Raw genomic sequence first — 27,455 nt, forward strand, 5'->3', positions numbered from 1 at the left:
GCTCCTCGCCCGACGATAACATAACGATGAAAGGTTTTGTACAGTATGTACCTGGACAGTGGAAGAAATAATGAATGCGAAAAAATCTACGAACGAACAGTTATTTCTAATAATCTCGGAGTACTACTGTGGGGTGGCTGCGTCAGTGAGCGCTTGCATACAGAAGAACCATAACTTACCGATCAAGCTGTCTCTTCGAAGTCCTCGTTCGTCAACCGTTGAGCACCCAATAGCTTCCCGATGTGCGTAGGCAAGTACCCCATTCCCTTGCGGCGCATAATGAAGAGAGCCTTCAACATGGGGATAGGCGATTGTTGGAAGGTGTCGGGGTAATCCGCAGCAGGAGGCCGATCGTCCGGTCTGATGAAACCATCACTTTAGATCTCAAAAGTACCCTGGTCCTTGAGATCTGCGGTGTAAATGCCCAAGAAGCGGCACAGCTTCACGTATGTGCGCCGATGAGGAAGGTATAGTTGCCCAGCAAAGACGTTGAGCTGGCGGGTGATGGAGTCATGTAGCATCCATCGCGCGGGGAGTGATGGTATGACGTAAAGGCGCAAGTCATCGCAGGACTTCATCATCTTGATGACACGAGGTGTGTAAGTGTGCAAGCGAACTAGTTTACTTGATCGAATGTCAGGTAATAACGCGTTAACCTCGAAGGGGCTGACAATAACCAGCACCAGTGTGCCAGATGTTGTGCTTGAAAGAATCCAGTTGACTAGACGAATATAGCTGTCCGTTTTGTCTGCGGTCAGAACTGTCGTGGTAAAATCCCTCGAGGCAAACACGTCCCGTGACCACGGCTGACTCCCCGAGAAAGCAGCTGAAGTTGTAGTGAGGGTGTCGAAAACTGCAGTAAACACACGAGATCCATCCGGAATGTAGCCTGTTCGAATGAAGTACCTGACGTCCTCGTCGATGCAATGGGTAGCAGCCGGCACTTGTGGCGGTCTCTCCACCTCGGACTCACGCTCGATCTCCTGTACTACTTCTCTCTCTTGCTCTTCGTCCAAGCGGTTGTTAGGCAAAACGCTTAACCCAAGGCTGTCGCATCTCTCCAAGAGCTCTTCATCTAGCGATGTCTGTGAAACAGATTTGTCCATCTGAGCTGATGCGTATAACGTTTCCAAGCGCTTGGCCTCTGGCTGAAGCCAAGAACGGGCGAGTTCGACGGGCGGAATATGGTTAGATAAGAACGAGGACCATGCATTGTGGCGAGACGTGTAATCCACCCCATGCTGAAGCCATTGTGAAGCACGACGTTGAATGTCCGAGCACGTCTCTGTCATCGCCCACACGAGGATATCCGACACATGAATGTCCTCAGCATCGTCCTTGTTGTTCACGTCTCGGATGCTGCGATCTACTTCTGGAGGTGCGAAAAACATGACTGAGTGGCCGTGGCCGAGCTTTCTCATACGCATGCACCCTAGTAATATGTTAGTAAGTGTCATCAATAAAAATATGTTTGCATCCTGACCTTGGACAAGGCGATCCTTAGTGACTTTTGGCCCTAACGTGACAGCTGCGCGGAATCCCCGAGGCAACTTGACGTCCGTTCCTCGGGTGTGTTCATCGTCCAAATACAATACACACTGGTCTAATTGCTGAGCAAAGCAAGACGCAGAGAAAGGTTCTATAACTTTATCCCGAGTGCGCACCACAAGTTCATCGTGCTTGTTGAAATAGATCGCCGCCTGAGCATCCAGGTTGATTTCCAGCCACATCTCCGCCACCTTGTCATTTCGCAAGTCAAGCACTTGTGCACCCACATCGAGCAAGACTCGTATTTCCGGCGACTGTTTCGCGATGGCCTCAAGGAGCTCCCGAGCGCCTCTACCGGCGGCACGTGAGTCATAATGACCATTCTCTGGCTGCAAAAGGTGGGTGAGAACTCTGGCGTTCGTACCACGCTGGTGGGGTAGTGCATGCTGCGCTATGGTGGTGGGTAGCAGGTAGCGAAAATCGTTTGTTCCACTGAAGCCAGTGGTAAGCAATCCGGAAGACTTTTTCTCTGCAAGGTCCCAAGCAGAACAAGATAACTTGTGGGGAAATTGCTTCGCTTCTTTTGGAAAGACGATCTGAGCCAAGAAGAAATCTATGACAGCCTTGTTGCGCCCGAAGAGAGGGACCAAACAGGTAGTGAACTGTTCAGTAGACTCCATGTTTATTCCGCTGAGGCGTCGCAGGTTTTCTGGAAGCGAAGCTAAAGACAATCCCTTGATCCATGCCTCATATTCCAATGCGGGATTGTCTTGCTTGAGTAGCTGACGGAAGCAGAGGGCTACCTGTTTCTCAGTGAGCCCTTCGTAGTAGTATGAAAGACATGTAAGTGCGATTGCGATGTCTGGATGTCCGAATTCTGCCCTAGATGAGGGAACATCCTTGGCCCGGTATGGCACGGCGAGCATCGTGCGTTGGGGATCCAGACCATAATCTACGCGCCATCGCCGCTCCTTCAGCGTGTATACCAGTATATCGTGTGCAAGGAGACCTCGAATGAGTAGTAGTCCATTCCACAGACTGGACCCGGCGCAATAGTCGCGAAGGAGTTGTGGGTCAATAGTGGGTTGGATAAAAAAGTCACGGATGGAGTCTTTGATATGAGATGGCACGTGGTCGAACGCGAAATTTGGAAGACGGCCGGCAAGGATGTCGTCAGAAAGCAGCTCGACCAACTTTTTACCTGCATGATCATCCAGGATTCTGAAACCTGAGAAGGTTCCGACAGCGCCTTGCTGGAAATCTACTCCAAGAGGAGAAAATTCTTCGTGCAGACCGCAAGCATGTCTTTCCACAAGGGTCATCACCTGCTGTATTGTGGTCCATCGATCAGGATAACCTTCCAATTGCTGTTGATCGCCCATAGTGTAGATAAGTTGAAAGCGAACATGCAGCAGTTCATCACTCTCATCTAGTATGTCGCGAGTGTGCGTATCAAGCCATCGTTGACTATTCAGTAGGGGCGTGGCCAATTCTGTCGAATGTCGTCCAACCGCAATCGCAGGCGAAAGCTGTTGCTCGACGGTCATCAACTTGAAAGAGAGGATGTGGTCTGGTTGTGCGATAAGAATACCACCAACGGTTTTGCACTCATCAAACAGTGACTGGATGATTTCTGCATGGTTGGAAGTAATGGGCAAGGAACGGGAGAATGGCATGTAGAAAATTCGCCTGTTGGTAAGGCCGCTGAGCCGTTCCACGAGCAGCTGAAACATTTGCACAGCCAAAGGCTTTAGCACGACAACCCGTACCATATTGCTGCGGTCTGCTAGTGCAGCGCAACAGATAGGTACAATCACGGAAGATTTGCCTTCCCCCATATGAAGCTGCAGGGCGGTATTGTTGTTAGAGCTTGGGGAAATCATCTCGATTGCCACACTAGCTTGCATGTGACGGATAAGAAATCGGTTCTCTGCCTAGTACCGTTAGCGATCGATCATTGTAATTGTACATAGGTGACCATCGCATACCTGAATTAGAAGCCAGTCCAGATATTTCTGCGTACCATCCACTCCTAGGTAACCGTCGTTCGCCAGCTCTTTTGCGAACTCCTCACTGTCGCCATCAGCTGCTAACTTCAATTTCAGAAGTCGTCGTGATCTTTGCAGTCGAAGAAGAATATGGGCGAAATTGGTCAAAGGGGCTTTCCATGAGTCGGGCGTTTTTGACGTGGAGGCGAGGAGGCCGAGCAGAAATGTAACGGTAATGCGTGGCCATTGCCCAGAATTGAACAAACTCTCCTCTGCTAAACTCGAAGGAGCTAGATGCTCCTCCAATTTACGAAAGGCGTTTTTATAGAGCTTATTACACCATGTATGATGATGTTGCAACATGTCAACTGTCCAGCGAGCCGGGTACAGCGCGGTGGGCGATTGTTCATTCTCTAGATGGGTTCTGCTGTCTTCTAGATGTGCAGCATACTGGCTACCAAACTGGTCCGATCGACGTCGCGAGAGGTTCGAGATGACATGCTCCAGTGGAGATGAATCAAGCCCGCCGCCAGAGGACGTGTCAGTCAGTGAAACATGACTTTGCTTGAGTGGATCAGGGGGTAATGTGATGATGGGCGGAGGCTTTTTGAACAAGTCTTTGGTAAGGACGGCGGTGGTGACTGACATAACATCTGAATTGCTTGGGGTGAATGTGTATGATTGCTCGAAGGACGGCGTGAAAATCCGCCTCGCTTCATCAAGCACATTCTGCACGCGATCCAGATATGTCTTCAGACACCGGTTGCGATAGCAGTTCGAGTATTGCTTTTCAAGGGTAGCGCTAACATTGGGCTTGTCATATCGGGAGCCGCTCAGACAATCCAGAGCGCGTGTAGGGACGGAATAGCAAGGCCAACAATCAAGAAGGATATCGACTGCCGCTTTCTGTTCACGTAGACACTCGGATTGGAAGTGATTTTGTCGCCGGCTTTCCAAGTCGCGGTGCGACTCGTCATTGTAACGAGACCAGGATGCCTCAGGACTACTGCTAAAGGAAGTATATGAAGAGATGTGGCGGCTGATATCCTGTTTTAGGGGTTCGATTCCAAATGAAAGGTCGTATACGTCATATCCGGGGGAGCAAATTGCACGAAACTCAGGAATAACCGCAAACGCGAACATGGTCGCGGCGAGTCCCACATTCTCTGGGGAGGAGTAAGTCATGGCTGATAATGTGAAGGCGAGTTGGAATGTGTGAGTCTCCCGATCCGCGTGGCGACAAAGTTCGTAGACGGACATCCATCTCTGAGCCAAGTCAGGCTTCAACCACTCTCGGCTATATTGAAGCGATATATTGCGTGTTTTTCCAAAAACATTGTTCCACTGAACGAAGACATCGTAGAGCGCCCGACAAGGCTCAAGCGTGATACTCCAGTCGCGCACCATACGTGCGCAATCAAAAGCTTTTTGATCGTCGGTTGGGCAATGGACATCCCTGGAAGCATATCTGGCACTGTTGGACGATTCGCTGGAATAGAAGGAATCGACTAAATCTCGGGAGTAAAGGACGATGGACCGCTGAGAAGCACGTTCCAGGAGGGACTTGTCGCGTGATGGAAAGTTCGGACAAACTGCAATTGGTGTTTCGCTGAGCACCTGCAGCTTTTGTGCATATTGGACTATGTTCCTCGCAGCATGGTAGAACGCGCAGCTTTGGACATAAGATGATAAGCCACTTTGCCAGTGGACCTCCTGCAACCCCATTATGTACCATTTCCGGTCAACGGTCAAGGAGCCTATCTGAGCTAGAAGCTTGGAGTCGAACGGGTCCAGCTTCATGAAGGAATAGCATGCGGCGGATTGCAACAAACACATGGCTTCTTCCAAACCGGTGCGTTTGGTCAACGGATCCGGAACATGGGCACTACACACGGCGTGCAAGTACACCTTGTACAGTTTATTCGTGAGACCAACGATTCCTGTCAGGCGGCCGAGTTCCACGTCAACGGTATAACAGTGATAGGGACGGCGAGCATGATTAGGACTGGTACGGACGGTGACCTGGACATGGTGGCCTCTGGGCTCTACTACAAGGTCACCTTGTGGGATGATGACACGGCGATCACTGCAAGCTTGTCGATCTTTGGGGCGCAAAACGAGCTGGTTAACAAGTCCAAGCATTGTACCAGTAGACTGATCTTCATCAATGACCATGCCTCGCTGGTTGCGCGAATGCAAGTCTCCATCCCTGTCTATAAAGAAAGAGAGCCCAAACCGAGGGAGATCGACCTTGACTACAGTCTGGCCTGCGTCCGCGCTGCAAGTGACAATCAGGTATCGGAAATCTTCGAGCGGGCTCAGTGTCTTTGCCATCATGCAGAAAGAGGGGCTACGAATGTCGATAAGAGTTGACTTGCCCTGCCACGCGACTGAGTGTCCGCCTTCCGTGAATTGCAACACCCAGTTCTTGTCGGACGAGTGCCACATTGTCTCCATCGGACGAAATTCGATCGCACCAGTGCTTTTGTTGAGCCAATGCACGTGATCTTTGACCAGTAATGCGGGGATGTCTAGCTTAAGCTTTTCTCCAGGGATTAGCTCGAGGAGGTCCCCATTCTTCTGTTTTGACTGAATGACAACATCCCCGTTGCGCATGCCGAAAAATATCTGCCAAGAACACCTAATTTTTGGATGTTGTCCTTGAACTGTACCAACTCACTTGAAAGCCGTGTATAAAAGCCTTAGAAGCAAATTCTGCGTTGCAAATGCTTGTGGGGAAAACATCAAGCACTTGCTACTCAGAGTCATTAGACAGTTGGCTGACTACAAGGCTGGAAGACTCACATGACCGAAGAGTACGGTGTAACTAGGATGTTGTACAAAGAAATCTGGCAGCCTGGTTAATGGCTTGCCATCAACCAATAGGCGAGCCGTCAACATATCAAGGTGAACGGTTTGGCGGGATGGGTCGTTAGAAGGCGCTGTTTCACACCTAAGCCACCGAGAGTTTGGAGATTCAAGCACTGTCCAGCGCGTGTGGCGCCGGTATGCATGCCAGATATGTTCCATAGCCTGATCAAGGCCTTCTTGGTCGTCTTCGACATGGTATCGGAAATAGGTCTCAAGAAAGTGCGACAACCGACGGTTGCGTTCAAGAAGTAACCTTGGAATTGGCGGGAGAGCACGTAGATCTAGAGGGACGTTATCCCTCACTGTAACAGAGCAGTACGCCAAGATCCCCAAGTCATGTGGCGATTGGAGAAGTTCTGTGATATTATCTGGGCCAACATCGTAGGTGCTGCGACAAATTGCTGCCATGTCGCGAACACGGGCTTGGCATTCACGACTAGACTCTTCATCTGGAGCAGCTTGCAGAGCTTTGGATAGTTCTTGCACCCATTTGAAAGTTGTGTTTCGGACAGCTCGCAGCAACTCGTACGAGCGCTGAATGACGCTGAAATCTTCTGCTGATGAGAGAAGGCGGGACGCCAAGGCGGAGATCGTTGCCATCGTTGTGCCCTCCAGCCAATTAGCTTCCACGCTTACTTTTAAGCTTTGGAGCTCATCGATCAGGGCGCGCCCAAAATCGGAGACTTTCAGTTCATCGTGCCATACCCTAGACCCGTCGGCCGAAAGCTCTCCCACTTCACAACTAGCCTGGAGCAGCAGCAAGTGGACCGCAGGATCGCGAAACGTGAGCGTGCGTGCTCGCAATTCACGAAGAATGTTGATCCACTGCAGAAGGGTGCCGCTACGGAGGCTCCCAAAAGCGATGAATTCGTGAAGCGTCAACTCGGCATGGCATGTAGCCTGGTTGGCTAAGACCTCGTTGGGGGTGTGCTGGGTACCCGACAGATAATATTGCAGCCCATGATACGGACCTTCCGGCAACACGTACGTGCAAATATCGAATAGGTCAGTGTTTCGAAAAGGACCGGAGGCCCAAACACCTTTGGTCGTATCGTAAAGGCGGAAACACAGCTCATTTTGGATGAAGATCTCGCTTTCAGTGCATGGGAGGGACTTGCGAGAGTTCGAGGAGGCCTTTGTCGCGGAGGCCAACGTGATACGTTGACCAGGATGCTCTACGTGATAGCATACGAGCGGTTCATGACACGCAAGTAGCATGTGCTGCGTCGCACTTTGATTCGGTTGTGTAGTTGGGGTGCATATGTCATGAAGAAAATGGAAGGTGAAAGATCGCCACATCTTGAAAGCAACCGGAGCACTGAGTTCGAATACCACCACCGCTGCATCATTGACGTGCTCGGGGAGTGGCCATTTATGAGTTTCAACAGAAAGCCTATCCCTCTCCTGCAATTTCTCGCACCGACGGCAATATCTGTCGTGTCGTGTCCAACCCTGCCAGTTCGTAAAGGTGTCACACGTAGTGAGAACATATTCATTTGTGAGATGCTGGTACTTGTTGCTTTTGTTGCGAAGATCTGCAGTTCGCTCTGTCCGCTTAGCGTCTGCATCGTGTTCGATGCGGCGCTTGCATGACTGCAGCTCCTCAGATTGGTAATAATAACGGACTGCGAAGGTGTTCTCGTCCGCGCCATCCGAGAAGACAGAGAAGCCCGAGTGAGCATGGCGGGTGCGAAGGGCAACATATTGTTGAAGAAGTCTGAGTCGCTCTAAAGCGACACCCTTTTGAAGGAGAAGGCGATTGAAAATGACAACTGGGACCTCCGGAGAGTACTCCTTGAGGAGAGGAATTGATTTAACAGCCAGCTTGTCAAGCGCGACCCAGAGTTCGAATAGCGTGAGCAGCATGATGGATATGTTCTCAGGATTTCCGGAATAGGAAGGTTGCGCTCTGGTGGAATAACTTGTAGCACGTGCTTGAATGGTCAAGCAAGCGGCATCAATGCGAGCAGCATCAAGGTTCATGACACCATCAACCCAGCCATCAATGTGCCGCTCGATGGCACATTCGAAATCAGAGAGCGCTACAAAGGGGTCCTCGACGTACGCGCTCGCGAAGAAGCTGGCGTCAGGACCAAGGAAGTCGTCGATAGTGCCCCGCTGGTGATGATGAGGTTGAAAGTCTGGCACGTTGGGTTGGACATGGGTAGAATGTAAGACACCGGCGATATACTCCTTACTTTCGGTCAAAGAGAGTTTGGTATCTCCGGTTATATCCATCTCTGAGGCATCCCAATGAGGGGAATCCGCCTGAGCCGCCTGAACATTCTTCCAGCGCAGCTCTAGTCGGTCTTTGATATCTTCAGTAGCTTTGTGCATCATGACGGCTGAGAATTCGTCTTCAGCCTGAAGCTTAATCAAGCGGCGACTGATTTTGGTGGACATGAAGTAGAGCAGATCGCTCGACATATCCATCTCAAGCGCTTTGGACACAAGGTCCGTCATGAGCGAAGCCATGAAAGCCTTGTAACTGTTTCGTCCAAGGCTGGTGCGCTCGAGAGATGTCTGCAATGCAACCCTACTGACAAGCCAGAGGGATGATCTTCGCCAAGGGAGGGTGGCGTTAGACTGTAAGGCATCATCGCCTAGACGTTTTTGAATGCGAGGAATGTCAGCCGGCTCGCCAAAGGCGCGAAGGATCTCCGTGAGAAGCTGGGTGACATAACGGGGGTGGGCGGTCTCTCCTCGGAGGAGTGTGGAATGTCCTTCGGTGGTCATTGTCGCCGGATCTAACTCATCGTAGTTCATGTGCGAGAGAAAGTTCGCTAACTCGGAGGTAAACGTAGGGTTATCTACGACTGAGTTTGGTACGGCGATTGCGGGTCCTGGATACGAACACAGCAGCTTCCCCCTTGCCGCCATGACGACAGACGACGGTGGAGAAACTTCGAAGGATTCAAATATTGTTTTCGTGTCGAGCTTACGAAGCACAACAGCAGCATTTTGTGTTCGGATCAGATATGCAAGAATATCTACAGAGAAATCTTGAGATTTGTGTCAATTTTGCCGTCAACACTATGTGCATACCTCCTGCTTGCATGGATTTAATTTGCGACTCGATGTCTTCGGTCAGGGAAGGAGAAGATATTGTGACGGCAAGACTCTCCAGCATCTTTAACAAAGGACCCCACTGCTCCTGATCGTTGCCAGGCAAAGGGCTCACGAATTTGCGAGCGGAGCCTAGCACGGCATCAAGGAGGAAGCGATCGTTTTCAGGAGTATAATCGTCTTCCTGTGGTAATTTGATGGGACAAAAGACGTGGGTGATAATATACTGCAAGACAGTCTTGTCAGATTCCGAGGTGGCAGACATCTCAAGTAGCCTTGCTTCGCAATATATGGTGGATGGTTCGTCAATAGCTCTGATGTGGGACGGTCTGGGGATGTGGGTTGAAAGCGAGATGTTATAAAAAGCACAAAGGGACGCTTACAATCTAATGCCTCATGGTGGTTACGATGCGCCCATGCCTGGATCTGCGCTGAGCATTTTTGTCCATCGCCGTTGTGCATGGACAATTGGTCATCAATCTCCAGGCGTAACAGATATCTTCTGGTGGACAATTACAAACCTGAGTGGGTGGCATTAACGAAGCCTCAAGGCATATCAATAAAGTGCGGCCCGAATCCTAGGATCCACCCCGTTCAAATCGCGAACGATCAGTGGAGATAATTTCGAGGGCTTTCATGAAAGAAGTTGCACATCGAGAGTAGATAAATTCGGTGTCTGAGACTGAGTCGTACTTAGATCGGGCTGGTATGTGCAGTTACTAATGACGCGGCCTACTCACTAATAACTCTGGGTGCGAGCTGAGTGTGGGAGAGAGAGAGAGAGAAATTCTATATTTATATACCGCAACAAACAAAGTGAGCTGTTAAGACGCGGTGCCCTGTTAGGGCTGTGCTGGGGAGTGTTGTAACAGGGTGAGGGATGTAGGTATAGTACGAATAGCCAAGCGGTCCGCGTTTGATGAGTTTTGGTGTGCGTGTGGGCTCGTTTGGTGTCCAGGCTTAGTATAATATGATACACTTTCTCTCCTTCCTCCTCCTTCTGATCTCTCCTCGTCTCCTCCTTCCCTCGTCACTTCCTTCTTTGCCCTTACTCAGGCTTCTGTCCCTCTCCTTTCTTCCCAGTCTCCTTCTCGTTCCAGTGCGACCTTCTTTAATGCGCTGGATTCTTGAATAAACTTCGCTAGTGCCTTTATGCCCTTCTCCGTACCCAAAATTTCGTTGAGTATGATGTTGTGTGATACCTCACGCAGATGGATGCGTTGTCGCGCAAATAGTGGGCAGTCACGTATGATATGTTCTCGTGTTTGACGTGGTTCTCCACATGGGCAGCTGAGTGTGGGAGATGCCAGTTAAATTTCCTTCAATCACGTGAGGCCGCGTTTCTCATTAACTTGAATCACGCGCAACGTCGCGCCATCATTTTAACCACCATCATCCTCTGCGGACTCGCGTATGCAGCTATTTTTCTGACAGAAATGAAGGATATCCGTGCTATCAGCGGAAAATATACAGAGTCTGCGCGTCACAAGTATTCGTACTTCTGGGATTCGCAGCTCAGATCACCATATTTTGACAACTTTCGCTCTGCAATCAACTTGAACGCGCTAATTGGTCTCTTAAAACCTCTCGAGGAAGAGACAGTCGACGAAGGAGACTATAATGTACATGTCGATGAAGACGTGCCGGGAGCTGATGATGATGAAGTAGAACAACACGTGGGGAACAAACGACGACGCTCTGCTTCCGCATCTCCTGCAAAGGGCAAGAGACGGAAGGTTGTCGAAGATGGCGATGGAATAGATGCTGACAATCAGTCAGAATCGTCCTCGAATGACTCTAACGGATGCGAAGACGACTGGCAAGACCCAGCTTACAAGCAGATCTATCCTTCCATATGGGAAGAGGGTCGTTACGAGGAACCAAATGTTGATCCTGAAAGCCAGTTTCTTCCAGCCTTCAAATACTCTTTCGAAATGCGTTACACCAAATCACCCCAAGGAGACAACGACTCTTACGTGCCTGACCGAGCAGCGAAGAAACTCGGCTGGCTCAAGGAAGAACAAGATCTCCTATCTCTATTTAGCACGCTCTGCCCTGACCGTTCCCAACCTCAAACATTTGACCTTGGCAGGTTCTGGGTTCAAGACTACAAAACGCGCTTGTTAGCCCTTTCGGGGGAGCCGCAATACCCCATGAACCCTTATCCCGAGGAAATCAAGGAAAAAAGTGAGCGGTGGTTCTTCCTCCTTCCTCGAGTTGCATGGCCAGACGGCCTATCCGAAGAGGAACTCGGAGACAACGACATGCAATATGCCTCCGTGCATGAGGATCTTCTCAAGGCACTCTTCACCTACCAGTCATTAGGTCGTGCGAAAATCGAGACCAACGTTCAGGTGATCACCCTTCCTGAAGGTGGCTGGGACCATACAGAGGAGTTACCTTTCCGGCTATTCGCTCAGTTCAACGTGTCCATCATTGTGCCCAGATTGTATGAACCATTTGACACGAAGAAAATTTCCCAGAAGCGCCTTTCCGAACTTGAAGGATTGCAGAGGCGCTTGATTGCCCTTTTTACCATACCATCAGTAGACCAGCCGCTATTCGGCAGTGGACATGATCAAAGAGAGGATGCAAGCATCCCATTCTTCTATGGCATTCTTCGACCAGCACCCCCTCTTTCACAAGGCGTGACATACGAGTCCCTCCAGCCTGAGGGCTTGTTGCCAACGCTCTTGCCCTTCCAACGGCGTAGTGTCCATTGGATGCTCCTACGGGAAGGAAAGACGATGACTCAGGAACACGGTGTCGTTCCGTACACTCCTCACCAGCCCCGGTTTGTCATGCCTCCATTTTGGGAGAAGATCTCCCTCGGGAGTCAAGAGCACTTCTTCAATACGCTTACCGGCGCCGTAAGCCCTTCTATTACAGAAGACGCTGCTGCACTAGGGGGAATACTTGCGGAAGAGCCAGGTACCTCGCTTTCCTACCGATCTCACCCGCATTATATTAACAAAGTGCAGGGCTTGGGAAGACGATTGAATGTATTTCTCTCATTCTGATGAACCCCGCACCTGAACGCAATCCAACTAACAAACGGTGGGACGCCGAAGCTAACCTTGAAGTGAAGGAGATCAAGGTATCGTACCCATGTGCCATTTGGAAGACCTATTGACATAAACATCGAATAGACTACTCTCATTGTCACTCCCCCTGCACTCGCACCTCAATGGGTAGACGAGCTTGCTGCTCATGCCCCAGGACTTAAAGTTCTCATCTACGATGGATGGTCCAAAGTCGGTGTGCCCATCACCCCGGATGATGTCGAAGACGAACGAGAACGACGGCGCAATGCCCACAGGCGTACAGGTGGCAAAAACGGTAATGGCACATCCAGGATTAAAAATAACACAAAAGGGAAGGCAAAGGCAAAGGCAATTGACAACGGGGACGCCATGGGCATGGATGTCGAAGAGAGAACATCCATGGTCGAGGGCGACGACATACTTGACTGGTGCACCTATGTTAACACATTTGATGTTTGCATCACGACATACAACGTGCTCCGTCAAGACTTGACTGTTGCCCGCGCACCGCCCAAACGTCCTCGTCGTGCAGACGTGGAGTACTCAAACCTTGACCGTCCTAGAAGTCCTCTTGTCATGTGCGAGTGGTATAGAGTAATTATGGATGAAGTACAAATGATGGGGACCGGCAAATCCGAGTAAGACCTCTTGTTTTATTTTCTATTGGATTACTGGATGATTGTGGACTGCAGAGAGATGGTGTCCTTGGTCCCTCGACTATCTTCGTTTGCGGTGTCTGGAACACCAGCCCGTGCTCAGGTTTCTGACCTTATTCGCGTTCTAAGGTTGGATAGACTCGTTGTTTCTGATGATGCACCGATAACACTGTCAGGTTCTTGCGCGTTGACGATGTTGTCGGTCCGACCCGCATGTGGAACCGTCTGATGAAGCATGCATTCAAGAAGCAATTCGCTGACCTATTTCAACGATATGCTATCCGGTGAGTGAACTGACGAAGCTCGCGGGCCGTTACTGAATGTACATAGGACACTCAAATCTGCGGTCAACGACGAATTAACTATCCCGCAGCAGCGGAGATACCTTGTTAGTATTGAGCTGGGAAGAGTTGAACGTCACGTAAGTCATAGCACGCTTGCTGAGAGGCGAATTACGACAGCAATTAAAGGTTTACGATCAAAATCTCGAGGCAGCATTAGTTGAGCTTGGTTTGGATGCGCGCGGAGTTGCTGCTTCAGAAGGGTGGCAGATTGATGCTACTCTGCTGCGGAATGTGTTGAGAAAGCTTCGTGGTATCTGCACTCATCCTCAAGTCGGACAGTTGCAGCGACCGGGTGATAAGCTTGTTAAGCCTGGTGCCCTCAAGAGTATCGGCGATGTTCTCGAGGCATGTCTTTTGTTCGTTTGACAATCTGCTGGGCTAATAGATATCAGGCAATGAGAGACCAGAACTGGCGTAATTTCATGGACGATCGTAAGGCGAAGGTAAGCTTCATCGTTCTTGTTATACTCCGTGCTTGCAGGGATTGATCCATTCCCCATAGGTTCAAACGCTTGTTCGCTTTGCCCAGCTTCAGCAACACAACGAGCAGAATCTTGATCGATATCAACGTGCTGTAGATTATCTCATAACTGCAGAGCGAGAAGCAAACGAAATAATCCACGACATCAAGATTACCATGGCAGAACACCAAGTCAAAGGAGAAGCACTGAAAAGAGACGCGCGAGCTCTCCAAGACTCTCACCAGCAGAACCTTCCGGACACTTCGGAGACCGACAAGGGCAAAGGGAAACAAGCGATGTCACCCCCCACTGATGTAGACGAGGACGTTGATGACCTTGAAGACCGAGATCTTCCCAAGAATCCCGCAGGCGAAGAGCACAGTGTCAAGCGGCGGGCCCTACAACAGCGATTACGGGAGTGCCTGATGGTTTTACACCGTATCAAGTTCTTGCAGGGAGACGTGTATCATGTTCTAGGTGCATCCCAGTCAGATAAGGAAGATGCTTCGTATGCTGCAGCCGAGACGCTGCGAAAAGATCTGCTGAAATGTGCGTATTCTCAACAGCTTGCCTTACGCTCACACTGACAACGCATGTAGCGACGGAGGAGAGCGCCAATAAAGCGATGGATGTCCTGTTTGCTGATGCTACTGGACGGGGTGTCAACGAGCACTCCTTGCAGATCCCACTTCCTTTTGTTGATGGAGGCGGAATCAAATCAACGTATCTCGTGAGCTCCCTTACTCTTTCGCCTTTTGCCAATACTGACGCCTCTGAGCAGTTTGACGAAGCCAATGACATCATAGAGCTTGCATTGAACGAACAGACCGCACTTCTGTGGGAGTGGCGCACCCGCATTTATGCCTTGTTAACCCAGAAATTGGCAGCAAATAGTGACCAGGTCGATGGAGAGGAGTACTCCCGTACGTTGGAAACTCAGGGCGAAGCCGAGATATATATGCAGGCATATGCCGCACTGCTTGCAGACCGTAGAGAGGCGATTTCTGCCGAACGAACTCTCCTTGCTGCGCATGATGCACGCGAACACAAAGTCCGACGAACGAAAGCGGCTGCGAGAGCAGCTGCTCAGGCAATGCCGGACGAGGATATTGAGTTCCCTGAGGATATTGAAGTTCAACCTCAACATGAAGTCCTGCACAGAGACCTCACAGAGCTGCGTAAAGATCTCCATAACCAGTTTTCTGGGAGAGCACTCAGATCCGTCATGGTCGATCTGAGTGCTGTAGCGGCTCGCATCACAAATGACAAGGACCCCGAGAAGGTCATCGCAAAGGATGGCGCAAACTCATTACGAACCTTGATAGCGCAGCAAGGTTTGTTACGCTGATATCGTGGCTGTTCCATACTGACTGGCTATGAACGCAGTGGGACTCATGGATAAGCTTGATGCTGACTTGGGTCAACTGCGGAAGGTCTTCAACGAACGTATCCTGTAAGTTCACGATCGATCCTGAATCATACTAGTCTAAACACTGCCCACAGCTATTTCCGTCAACTGCAGGAAATTTCTGATACCGTCACCGAAGCCGTATGGGATGGTACCATTGCCTTGGCTATGGAGGAATGCGCAGCTGAGCGAATTGAGCTCGAAGGCAAAATCAATACATCTCGCGCGCGCCAGCGTTATCTGAACCATCTAGCGAAAAACAAAGAAGAGGGTGTCATTGACGAGGATGACGAGGCTTGCATCCTTTGCAGATGTGACTTTAAACGCGGATTCATCACCCAATGGTGAGTCGTTTCCTTTGTTAGAGTCTCCGGAATGCGGACCAATGCACTACGCATACAGCGCACATGTTTTCTGCGAGGCGAGTTCACTCATATTTTACATTGTGGAATTTTCCTGACCTACACTTAGGGATGTATGAAGGCTTGGCTCGCTCGCCGAGAGGGAAGAGCTTGCCCGGTTTGTCGGTGCGTTCCTTGTATGCCAACGATGACGCCATATTAAACTGCGTTCTTAGCGTCATTATCAACGTCGATCAATTGCAGCGTTTTACAGTCGAAGCAGACAAGCCTGCGCCTGCCAAACCTGTTATGGCGAACAAAGAGCCCGCCCCGGTGTCCCGAAGAGAAATCCAGTACAACGTGATTGGTAAGGATATGTTGGGACCAGTTGCTCGGTTTGTGGCTCATCTAATTTGTCGCTAGATCCTGCGATCTTTGAGGAAATTCAAACCATGGAATCGAACGGAAGCTACGGCAGCAAAATTCAAGGCACTGGTCAGACATTTGCTCTATATCCAGTTCACCGACGAAGGTGCAAAGAGCATTGTATTCTCGGCGTGGGCCGATTCATTGCAGAGTCAGTTTTACAAAACTTCGCTCCTTTGTGTAATGAACCAATTTCTTTCGCAGTCATAGAACATGCCCTCAGATCCAATGGTCAGGATTTTTATCAGCTGCTCTGGCTAGCGTTCTGACGGATTTGCAGGCATCTCATATTTAAGACTCGACCACGCAAAGGGCAAAGGCAAAGACAGCGGTGCTAAGAAATTCCGCACGGACCCTACCTTGCAAGTATTGCTCCTACACGGGTACGCTCGCAGCGAGTGCTTGTTCACCCCTTGTGTTCACACTTTTTTAGGGAGAGAGATAATGCCGGCCTAAACGTGACTTGTGCCTCCCGCGTGTTCCTCGTCGAGAGCGTGGTCAACCACGGTTTTGAGGTTCAAGGTTGGTTCGTTCCTAGTTTGAACTCTACACCCAGCTCACCAATTCACCTCAGCTATTGCACGAATCGACCGTATGGGGCAGACTAAGCCGACGGAAGGTGTGTCTCGAACAACCGTTCTGTTACTTGCTTCTCAATTTATTATCCGTCTAGTCTTCTGTTATTACGCCGAGGGTATTACCTTCCAGCTCCAGATGACGTTCTACCTTGATTCATATCTTTTCAACAGATACCGTGGAGAAGAATATTCTCGACCTAGCAGCTCGGCAAGGTCTCTCCCTCTACACCAAGGACAATTCCGCCGGAACACTTAATGTGACACCCTTCGCCATGGACGCCGAGAAGAAGATCGTCGATTCTTCAGGGAAGAAGAAGCAGGTACAAAAGGGTGACTTCATCTTCAAGTGAGATTCGCTCCTTGTGCCATTTGTTGCATGCTTATAGTGTTCGGGCGCCAGAGTCAATGATATGCTGGCTATCCTGTTCCCACATATGTTCGAGGAGATTGAGTACCTTCTTCCCCCAGAAGAACCCAGTAATGAGATCGCCATGGAAGTAGAACCAACAGGGCGCCATGAACCATTAAATGCAGAAGCCGGACCTTCGAGACTCCACTTCTGAGTTCTTCGGCGTTCCGGCCCTTCCCAGCCTCCCAGCCACCCCACATGCCGTCATGAGTAAATTACAATTGTGCCATTACATAAAATTCATATTACGAAACCTGATTGCGGAAACATGATGTGTGCTACTAGAGCTAAACATAAAAAGTATGGGATGCGACCGAGACATGCAATGCTATGATGATAATTACGGAACGAAGGAGATAAGAAATGATGGAGAGAACTGATGTGTCTCCCGATAATGAATTCCGAGTCCACCGGGAAAGCAAAAATAACAAACTGAACCAAGCCTGCTTAGAAGACCCCGCCATCCCAGCTGGCTCTCTTCCGCTTGTTGTCGTTCGCTTTGCGGAAATGCAGATCCTGCGGCGAGACAAAGCTCGTCCCGCGGTGGTGCATCCCGTGTGGCTGGCGTGCACTAGTGCCTGCCAGAAGCCCCTGCGCCGTCTGAAGTGCCTGAGAAACCGTGGAGTACGGTACGGGAGGGGCTGATTTCTGAGAAGGATGTGAGCGAGCGAGGTCTAACGCTTGTCCCTGACGCGAAGTGTCGATGGTCATCGGGTTGGCATCATGTCCATCAGTGGCATGGCTGCTGAAGTAGTGCAGATCGAGGTAGGGAACGCCGTGGAAATCATTTGGGTTTGAAGGCCGCCACAAGTCTACCCCTGATGGTGACGATTGTGTATGCATAGATGCCAGATCGGAAGGATGTGTGAGTGGGTGCGTGTCGAAGAATGGGAGCGAGCGAGTGCTCGTGATCTGTGGTTGCGAGGCACCATGGCCCTGAGACAGGTGGGTGGACATACACCGGTGTTCAGATGGTGGAACTGAGATAGATCGACCATGATTGGACGACGCATGCATGTGATGATGGCCTCGTAGAGGACGTGACGAGGTGATGGGTGTTGCAGGGGGAGTGGAATGCGTCAAGTCAACGATATCATCCATGTTCTGCTGCGCCATGGTATATATTTCCAGAGCAGAGAGGCTCAAAGACGTCTCAGAATCGTCTTTCTGCACTCCAATCTCACTAGTGGTCTGAGCGGCATCGCCCGAAATCTCCGCTTGGTCATTGAGTGTGATCGACGCCAGCTCGATCTCGTCAATACCTGGCAAAGCAGGGGTGTGGATCTGGAGTGGATGTAGACCGGTGGCTTGCTGCATCCCTGAAAGTCCAAGGCCAGGTGTACCAAACCCGAATCCAGGACCGTAGTATGACTGCTGGGGTTGATGTGTCCGTGCACCGAAGATGAGATCACCGGCATAGTTGGAGTGATGTGTGAATCCCCTGAAACTGCTGGGCGCGAACATCTCATGATCCGAAAATGTGGAATGCGTGTCCCCAGCGCCGACATCCGAGGTGAAGTCGTTTGGAAAGGAACTCGGAAAAAGGTCGTAGCGATCGACGACGCCGTGGTTAAGGTTATGAAAGGAAAACGGAGATGATGGTGCTGGAGACAAACCGTCCGCGAAAGACGACCCGCTGCTGGAGAAAGCAGAATGTTCAAGCCGGGGGTTGGCGGAAAACCAGTCCTGCGGACCCCATGCTGACTTGCCAATAGTGTTCATGCGACGATCAAAGAGAGAATGACCAAGCATATAATCAGAAGAAGAGATATGTGATGAGGTCGGAGAGGCAGTAGACCACGTCGCGGAGTTGAGAGGTGTATCTATGCTGGACCAAGTCTGTGACTGAGAGGAGTCCGTGAGCTCTGAAAGAGAATGCGATGCGCTAGGCATGAAGTCAGGAATAGATAGTGGCTCAGACAAGGGGTCTATCGTCTCCATGTCCATCTCCGCGAGTCCGTCCGGCGAAGACGTATCATCTGGGTGACAAAGGTCGTGCACAATCGGCGGGCATCTGAACAGCCTGGTGATGCCCTCCTCTTCGCCACATGAACTATCGTCATCTTCAGAGCACGATGTACTCCCTGGGACGCTCTTCGTCCCGCCTCTAAACATGCCCTGCCTGGACTGCATGCGCTTCTTGCGGGCAGGGCCTATTTGGCTGCTGTGCGCAGTCAACTGATCATCAGTTGCTGAGCGAATGGGAAGTGGCTGAACACACTCTCTCCGCTTCTTTGGAGCGTTCCGCGGCTTATAGCCGGCTGCTTGATACAGCTCTGGAAACGCGTTGCGGAAACGGTCACGGAGGTCAGTCGAACGTCGATTCTGCTCTTGAAAGACAGGGTCTTTGACTATGGTTGCCCATACGGTACCGTGCTTCTCATAGCCAGCCTTGAGAGCGCGGTCCTCATCCTCAGTGAACGGACGACGTTTCTTGCTACGCGTTTTCTCAAAGATGGAGCGTCCGTCTGGGAGAGTTGACCGGATCTTACTGGAGAGATGCGTCTTCGCATTGGGATAGTGTTCCTTGTACGCGTCAGGGAAGTAAGTGCGAAATCTGGTAGAATTCAGGTATGAATATGAATGAACGGAAATGAAGGAGAACCAACCTGTCCTTGAGGTCGACAGGTGAACGGTTATCGAACTTGAGTTTCGGATCTTTCAATATGGCCTTCCAATTGCCGACGCCCCACTAAGGGAACTAGAATTAATATTCGAGACATGATTCATTCAAGAGCCCTATGTACCGTGTTGCAACCCTCGACGAGCATTTGGGTTTCTTCTTCGGACCATTTCTTTCGTGGTTTCTTCTGCTGGACAATAAAAGCGCCAGGTGTATCGCGGTAGTCGCCATCACCAGCGATCTTGCGCATCTTTCCCTTACGTTCCGGCATTGGAGCAGAAGTTTCAGCAACATGCGAGGTGAGGTCGGTGTCGTCACGAAAACTCCACGCTGGCACGAGCCTGGGGGAAGAAGGAAGTGCAAGGGACACGCGCCTCTGCTTTAGCGCGGAAGAGGCGGGCGACGCTGAAGAAATAGATGAAGATACAGCAGGAAAGGGGGCGGTGAAGGAAAAAGTGACAGCAGTTGGAGGTTTAAAAATGGAGTCTGGTGAATCTGACATTGGAAAAGGTCGTACAGAGACAAGGACCTGGATGAAATGATAATCTTTTGAGGAGTTATAATGAAAACCGGTGGAAGTTGAATCGGATATGAATTGCAGGAGGCAGACCTCGCGTGAGGGTATCTGACACGTTCACGTACAGGCGTTGTCACTGAATTGTACAGCCTGGGTTGATAATTCGAATCTCGTGAGTCGTGGATTGCAATGAGGATAGAAGAAAATCGAAGAGTACAGATTTGACCAAGACAGATTTTGTTCAAACTAGTTTAGGTCGTTGTTGTACAGAGCATGCATGTTGTTATACCCTAAATGAGGTAGCCTTGCATTCAACTTGCAGTGCCTCCTACGGCAGAATACGGCTCAAACACTCCTTCCCTACGGTTCAAACATACTCATATCAGTTCTATATCCTACTCATCAGTCCCCCCATGTCATGCATCGTGCCTCAACGTGCTCGCAAATAACCGTTACAACCTTCGTATCTGATCCGGAACCGCAGCGTGTCCCCTTCTAAAAATTCATCCAATGAATGCAGCATGTCATCGATGTCATCGATCATTCTTGCTCCGAGACAGTCACCTTGGCATTAATCTCCTTCCTCTCCCTATGTACACTTCGAATGTACTCACGCCGCCGCAGAAACTTGCGGGGCCATCCTTTGCTCCACGCTCCCCAACTTCTCTATCCATCCTCCCAGTCGCGTCGCCAGTTCGCCTATTTGTGTGCGAGACAGAACACGAGGTTGAACCCACGTGATCCGCGCCTTTTGATCTACCTGGTCCAAAGAACCTCGTATCAACTTGAGGCTAGCGGAAAGTACCGGTGATAGTTAGATTATCAGCACATGTAGCGCTCATATTTCAATTCAATGGAGAATGCACTGACCTCAGTGCTTTCATGATCAGATGTTCCACTTCGTCAACTGGAAGTCGCGTCTCCTCGGCGATAGTCTGGAAAGACATCGTTCGGTCATTCGCGTTCCTCTTGAACACTGATTCGATCAGCGCCATCAAACATATCTTCTGTCGAAGGAACGGGTAGTTCTCTTCCAGAATCGGCTGTGGCAGAACTCATTTGTCAGACTGTCGGTTCGGCTCGGTGCGAGTCTCCGCGAAAACATGCACGTACCTCCTGCGGAAATAGTGGCGCCAATGCTTCGAATTTACCAATGTTGCCTTCGTTGAATGTGAACAACAGCTTCTTGATCCAATCATACTGCGTGTTATCCAGCGCATCCAGTATTGGGTGCATCAACTAACACCGATGAAGTCAGTCGGCGATCATCCTCAGGCTGTGACCGACCAAAGTAGATGTTTCAAATTCACGTATCTGCTTACCAGCTCCCCAAAATTATAGATGGTGTCGCCGAGAAATGCCGAAATACCAAGGTCGTGTGCGCGCAGTAAACGTTCTTCTGAAGTAAGGTCTGTTGCTACGTCGACACATGCCAGGTACAGCAGCGAATGCTTATAATATGGTGCATATTCTGCTTTGGCCTGTTTTCGGCAAGTCAACGAGGTGAACTGCAACATTCTCGAAGATTCTTGCCTTATAGTAGTCAGCGGCAACTTTGTAATACGAAGCGTTGACGGCAGTGTCAACTCCTTCCAGTCGATCGAGTGTTTTCCAGGCAGTATCCATATCAGTCTTGGTACCCTCTAAATCACCGTACACCAGCTTTGCATATGCAATATTTGCAAGCAGCAGCACATATGCCTCCTGTGATGTCTCGGCATCAATCCGAGAAAGTATGGAGTTGAGGAACATAAGCTGTGTTTGCGGGTCTTTGTGGAACGTCAGGTTAGATCGATTAGAATTTGGGGGTCAAACCCACTGTCAATCTCCTTCGACACTTTAGTCCCCATCTCCACAAGTTTTAGTTGGTTCAGTTTGGACTCAAAGTCGCGCACGAATCGCTCAAACACATCCACACGGAAAGGCTTGGACAACGGGTGGTCGAAAAACTCATATAGTTTGAGCGTTAACTGGTGCCATAGCCTGCGTGATCGATGAGTAATGTGAATGCGGTGTCAATGTCCCTCTTACTTTCTCGTGTGGAGTTTGGCGAAAGATTCAAAGAATGGATGAAGTTCCGCTGGCGTAGCTGACAGGGCAGTAGCGATGAACTCCTCCAGATCCAGTTTCGGCGGTTTTGGGAGTTCTGCGGGCATTGATATAGACGATGGCATGGTTTCCTCACTGCACACAACGTGGTCTATGTTCAATGTCCTTTGTGATATATGAGAATTGAGTGTTGCGGTGAAATAGACGTGACGCGTACGTCCTGTCCCACACAAGGCGTAGAAGCGTGGTAGCGAAGATTTGGCTTTGTTTGACAAGAGCCTTAAAAAATAACATGGGCAAATACTGAATTGATTGCCACCTTGACGGCTGTGGTCTAGATGGTTGCGAGTCAGTCATGATGACCGGATATGCGTGAAGACGACAAGAAAGTTAATGGCCAGGAAGAATTTCATAAACTTAGGTTTGATGGTCTTTTCACAGGCTGACGTCTGCAGCACATCACCTGTGCCAGCCGTAATAAGACTATACTTCCCTGTTGCTGTCAATAGGGGTGGCAAGACGTGGTTTCAGTGCCTCGAGGCTTCAAACCTTGCAAATTTGTAGAGAAGAATAGGTCGGTAATAGATGTCTATATGTGAGGCATGAGACACACGTATCATGACAATAAGCAGCTGATCTTTGAATTTGGTCTTAAAGGGGGCGCATATGTAACAGGATACCATATAGTTCACAACTTCGACACTCGATACATATATGCATGCCTGCGTCAATCACTCTTCCAAATTGTACAAATATATCCTTCCCCGGGCCAATTTCCCAGTAACTTTTGAAGACACTGCGGATCGACACTCTTCGACACTGCGGACAAGCTGTGACGTGTGACACATGACGCGCAGCGCCACGTGATTGTTAGGTCGGAGCTGGCAACTTCCGCTCCAGACTTATCTTGATCGATTGTTTCCAACATCTCTCCCACTCACTATCTTATTCGACATGGTGAGCCGCACAGGAAATATCAAGCCATACGCTGATGGGCTCTGGACAGTCATCCGGAGTTGTAGCAGCCCCCGAATGCCTCCAGGCATTCCAAGAACTGAAGATGAGCAAATCGCTCAAGTACATATTGTTCAAGTTGAACGATGACCGGACGCAGATCGTCGTGGACAAGAAATCGAGCAGTTCTGACTATGAGGAATTTCTAACCCACTTGCCCGGCAATGGCTGCAGATGGGCTGTCTATGACTTCAACTTTAAGTTGGAAGATGGGTCGCAGAGGAACAAACTCTGCTTCTTCTCCTGGTAAGTCCGCAGTTCATTTGACCGCCTAGGGGCACCAGTTCAATCTGCTTCCTGTGCTTAAATCACAACTACAGGTCACCAGACGAAGCACCGATTCGGGCAAAGATGGTCCACGCATCCTCAAAGGACGCACTGCGGAAGTCTCTGGACGGGATTGGCATCGAGGTTCAGGGAACAGATGCGACGGAGGTTGCACATGAAACTGGTCCGTATCACTTATATTAACTACCGGGTCACGATGTTTATTATGCCACCCAGTCCTCGACAAAGTGAAGCGCTTTGGCCGATAGAATCCTTTGTACTACTCTGGTTTGATCTGTGATATTAGTTGTGAGTGCTCTTCGATCACTCTCACGCTGTCGGTCTTCTGAATATGCTTCTCAGCGGAAGATGTGTTACTATAAACCTTTTTTGATGTAGTAGCCGCGGAGATTAGTTGTATAAGGCTGCAAAGGATTCACATTATCATACAAGCAGATGTAGCAAGGACTTTTCCAGAGTATGAAGCGTTCGAGTTCCCCGTCGATCGACGTGAAAAACGTCGAAAGGGAAAACACGGCCCTGGATAGAATTCGACACCATGAAATGTCTGACACGATGCTTCGTGTTTCATGTAAGTTACATAAAGGTTGTAGGGGCGATTCATATTATGTAATGTGCTTCCTACCCGCGGAAAACTGCGTAAGTGTTATTTGGCAAGAGCTTTCACAAATAACAGCACCAAATACCTAACAACAATCTCTCGTTACCATTAATTACTTACACATTGTCGTGGGCGTATGTTTTTTTAATTAGCACCCGATGTCAAGAATATTAAAATCGAGGCTCTTCACCCCGTGCAAGCCCCGCTGCGTCATATGGGTCGGGTCCATGTAATTTCGTCGCTTCATCATAAGTAAGGTAGTGTTCCTGACTGTCACATTCTACGTTGCATCAAGCTAAAGCTGGGCCGTGCGCGCGAGCTTTTCTTCAATAATTGATTACCGTGGCACAGGTCACGACAAGAGCCGAGTCAATGTAAGGGGATCATGTATTAACTTTATCCCATGTCAGGAACAACCACGTAAAGGTGGAGGCGAACCGCACCCCTAGTGCACCTAAATGCCAAAAGCCGCATTGCAGACCTCGTGTGTCTCTTTTCTTTCTCCCCCCATCTCAAAAAAACAGCAGCTCCTTCAAAGAGCAGGACTGCGATAGCGCAAAAGTGTCTCAGTCAAGAATTTGCAAAGACCCGGCCGGAATTCCTCTATCTAGTATGGATCCAAAAATACCGGTATGTGCCGTGTATATACATGGATACAGACATGTCTCAATGACTCCCTCCAGACATCCATCACACAACTTTTCCAAACGAACTGTGTTCCCTCTCCAATGGATGAGCAGCGCATTAGCCATTTCCTCGCAGAGCAAAATTTGGCGCTTTCGTCTGTGAGGGAAGAAATCGATCGCGCCCGCGCAGAACTTTCACGCCTTGAGGCTAAAGAATCTGGGATCATGGAATTGGTCCAGCAACTTGAAGCGCTACAGTCTCCCGTTCGCCGCATGCCGACAGAGATCATGGCGAAAGTCTTCAATCACTGCGTTCAGGACGAAGAAATCCAGGAGCCTGATCCTCTTCGGGCTCCCCTGTTATTGGGTCAAGTCTGCAGCGCTTGGAGAGACCTCGTGTTCTCTCTCCCTTGCTTGTGGAAGACTCTCAAGGTCGAGTTTCCGTCCACAACGCCAGATTGGGAGAACGTTATGCAGTCGAGAATTATGTCTATGCACATGTGGATATCACGTGCCAAAGCTCTTCCACTCTCCCTAATCCTCGAGCACCCAAGCGGCTCTCCGATTACATGGACTGCTCTTATGTCACTCGACAATGAGATCCTGACTCTTGGATCCCGCATTCAAGAGCTGTCCCTTTGCTTTTCGCCGTTGGCACTCAGTTCCTTGTTGACATTCACACAAAGTCCTCTTCCACAACTACGGCATCTTGAGCTTTGTAGCAGCAAGTCCCTTCCTAGTAATGACAATCCACCACCATTGTTTCTTTACGATGCACCCAGCCTCCGCAGTCTCTCGATTGCGTGGGGTAGTCTTGACAGCACCCAGTTCAGCGTCCCTTGGAGCCAACTGACGCAGTTGTCTCTTCAGTATGACGCCAGCCCCTACTGGAGTTCTGTTCACACCGACTACCTCATTGTACTCCGCCAATGCCCTAATCTCAAATCTTGCTCTATCGGAATAGACACCACGCTTGTTGACTCTGATCCGGAGCCTGTGACGCTTCCCGCGCTCGAATCACTGAAAGTGCGCCTCTTCTGCCATACGCTCTACACCCACCGCTTCTTCGACGCGCTTCACGCACCTAAGCTGCGCACGCTTGAAATTCAGAACGTCAGTCTTGCCATGGGTTCATTCCCCAGCCAGATGGAATCGTTTCCCTTCATCTCACGGAGCGCAGAGACTCTCGAGAATCTCTCTTTTGATATAATTAATATATCTGGTGTCAACATGCTCTCATGCCTCTCCCAGCTTCATCACTTAAAACGCCTACGTTTCTTGCCTGGCCCTCTTCATCTCAATCACGACCTTGTAAACAACCTCATTTTGTCTGAAGCATCCCAGAACTCCATCTGTCCCCAACTCACATCATTGAGTCTCAAATGCGCGTCGCGCGTTTCCATCGACCAAGTGACGGAGCTCGTAAAGTCAAGATGCAACGCTAGTCCTAAATTGGGAAGAATTCTGCTTGCAGATCGCAGCATTTAACCATGGCCCGGATACGCGGGATCAGAAAATCGTCGAGTTGAAGGAACGTCTGAATCAGTGTGTGGAGCAGGGGTTGCAGCTCCACCTGATGAAGGCAAAGCCGACGGGTTGAGGTGATGGTTATCCAGTGCGTGTCATTCCATTTTACTAGCTTGATGAGCATCCCCTTGCATTTCTTGATTCATTCACGATTTCTTCAATGATCGCATCTCCTTGACCCCTGATGATCATGACTTGCCTCGCGGAGCGTTCCGTTAAAATATAATTTTCCTCTCATCATTCCTCTGCAAACCAGTGATTCAAACGTTGTCATTGCGGTGTATTAGTACTTTGATAGTGTCTATAAATGACGATGACGGTGACCTAGTACAACCATGGAACTAGTCTGTAAGGTACCCTTTTTGCATAACTTCTCCATTGGTCCCCAAAATTTCCCTCTAACATCTCCTCCTCCTTCTTTATACGACTGCCAAGTCCAGAATAAACAACGCTTATGAATGCCACCCAAACACATGCCAAGGTCAACTTGACCGCCTGACTTGATGAAGGAAAGACGCCCGAACAAGAAACTACCCATGACTGAGTGTGGAAATGACAGAGCAAGACGCCCAGAAAAACACATAATCCACTGGTATAGCTGGGATGTCGAACAATAGAATAAGGTCCAGATGTGATCAGCTTATGATCCTGTCGGATACTTAGTTCGAAGGTGAAGAACTTTCCTAGGGTCGAATAGCAGTGGATACGAATAGCGCTGCCGATGACGCTCAGGCAAGACCCGGTTATAAGTGCAGGTGACGACACTGTACGGTCCAAGGAGAGAGAACAGGAGTCACTCTGGACTAGGAATGCAATTATGGGTTCCGATATGGCAGTCGATTCATATCTCGTTGCATATGCAACCAAAATTTCCGACAAAACGCAAACACAGAGAATGTGCTTGAAGAGTAATTATTTAGTTGCAAGGTATTCTCGAACTGGGACTAGAAAGTACCTTGGCTAAAATGTGTACCCAAAAGGCGATGGGAAGTTCCCAACCAGTGGGCTTCAAGCGCTCCTTTGGAAGAGGTCTGGCATTTGGAGGTGTCATGGCATAATACTGCGCTCCGACGGCACAGAGAAGTAAACAGATCTTGGCCGCGACCATAATGTCAATTGTCAGGGTGGGT

The 27,455-nt window shown here is 49.7% G+C and overlaps 7 protein-coding genes across 7 annotated transcripts; 3 read left to right on the forward strand and 4 right to left on the reverse strand.

Moving 5' to 3' along the window:
- Positions 1–180: 180 nt before the first annotated feature.
- On the reverse strand, positions 181–9,819 carry EDB91DRAFT_1107654 (uncharacterized protein). Its single transcript, XM_041317514.1, has 6 exons — positions 9,393–9,819; positions 6,282–9,337; positions 6,157–6,231; positions 3,477–6,104; positions 1,484–3,422; positions 181–1,432 (listed from the first exon to the last, which is right to left on the reverse strand). The coding sequence occupies exons 1-6, from the start codon at positions 9,676–9,678 to the stop codon at positions 378–380; spliced, it is 9,039 nt and encodes a 3,012-aa protein (XP_041181785.1). The 5' UTR covers positions 9,679–9,819; the 3' UTR covers positions 181–377.
- A 918-nt stretch (positions 9,820–10,737) lies between these two features.
- Positions 10,738–17,319, forward strand: EDB91DRAFT_1107661 (SNF2 family N-terminal domain-containing protein). Its single transcript, XM_041317515.1, has 25 exons — positions 10,738–12,344; positions 12,395–12,510; positions 12,563–13,095; positions 13,150–13,242; positions 13,290–13,397; positions 13,444–13,534; positions 13,584–13,802; positions 13,850–13,900; positions 13,960–14,467; positions 14,518–14,648; positions 14,700–15,252; positions 15,305–15,371; positions 15,422–15,670; positions 15,748–15,751; positions 15,798–15,853; positions 15,904–16,034; positions 16,091–16,162; positions 16,200–16,244; positions 16,298–16,324; positions 16,374–16,476; positions 16,527–16,615; positions 16,668–16,712; positions 16,767–16,787; positions 16,843–17,017; positions 17,072–17,319. Exons 1-25 carry the CDS (start codon positions 10,850–10,852, stop codon positions 17,232–17,234), a joined length of 5,145 nt encoding a protein of 1,714 aa, XP_041181786.1. The 5' UTR covers positions 10,738–10,849; the 3' UTR covers positions 17,235–17,319.
- On the reverse strand, positions 17,320–20,493 carry EDB91DRAFT_1217164 (uncharacterized protein). Its single transcript, XM_041320849.1, has 3 exons — positions 19,828–20,493; positions 19,690–19,772; positions 17,320–19,637 (listed from the first exon to the last, which is right to left on the reverse strand). The coding sequence occupies exons 1-3, from the start codon at positions 20,203–20,205 to the stop codon at positions 17,528–17,530; spliced, it is 2,571 nt and encodes an 856-aa protein (XP_041181787.1). The 5' UTR covers positions 20,206–20,493; the 3' UTR covers positions 17,320–17,527.
- A 1-nt stretch (position 20,494) lies between these two features.
- On the reverse strand, positions 20,495–22,890 carry EDB91DRAFT_1107670 (uncharacterized protein). The gene is made up of 7 exons (XM_041317516.1): positions 22,252–22,890; positions 22,040–22,203; positions 21,754–21,989; positions 21,543–21,701; positions 21,334–21,459; positions 21,091–21,263; positions 20,495–21,011 (listed from the first exon to the last, which is right to left on the reverse strand). Exons 1-7 carry the CDS (start codon positions 22,392–22,394, stop codon positions 20,831–20,833), a joined length of 1,182 nt encoding a protein of 393 aa, XP_041181788.1. The 5' UTR covers positions 22,395–22,890; the 3' UTR covers positions 20,495–20,830.
- A 228-nt stretch (positions 22,891–23,118) lies between these two features.
- EDB91DRAFT_1107673 (uncharacterized protein) lies at positions 23,119–24,251 on the forward strand. Its single transcript, XM_041317517.1, has 5 exons — positions 23,119–23,226; positions 23,276–23,529; positions 23,604–23,734; positions 23,788–23,859; positions 23,914–24,251. The coding sequence occupies exons 1-4, from the start codon at positions 23,224–23,226 to the stop codon at positions 23,817–23,819; spliced, it is 420 nt and encodes a 139-aa protein (XP_041181789.1). The 5' UTR covers positions 23,119–23,223; the 3' UTR covers positions 23,820–23,859; positions 23,914–24,251.
- A 153-nt stretch (positions 24,252–24,404) lies between these two features.
- EDB91DRAFT_1303914 (uncharacterized protein) lies at positions 24,405–26,666 on the forward strand. Its single transcript, XM_041325013.1, has 2 exons — positions 24,405–24,802; positions 24,856–26,666. The coding sequence occupies exons 1-2, from the start codon at positions 24,785–24,787 to the stop codon at positions 26,284–26,286; spliced, it is 1,449 nt and encodes a 482-aa protein (XP_041181790.1). The 5' UTR covers positions 24,405–24,784; the 3' UTR covers positions 26,287–26,666.
- On the reverse strand, positions 26,650–27,433 carry EDB91DRAFT_1235023 (uncharacterized protein; the record flags this gene model as incomplete). Its single annotated transcript, XM_041321272.1, has 2 exons — positions 26,650–27,225; positions 27,281–27,433. The coding sequence occupies 2 exons, from the start codon at positions 27,431–27,433 to the stop codon at positions 26,650–26,652; spliced, it is 729 nt and encodes a 242-aa protein (XP_041181791.1).
- Between the last annotated feature and the right edge of the window lie 22 nt (positions 27,434–27,455).

The sequence above is a fragment of the Suillus paluster genome, assembly GCF_016628075.1.
Source record: "Suillus paluster strain FC165 chromosome Unknown EDB91scaffold_6, whole genome shotgun sequence".
NCBI classification, from domain to species: Eukaryota; Fungi; Basidiomycota; class Agaricomycetes; order Boletales; family Suillaceae; genus Suillus; species Suillus paluster.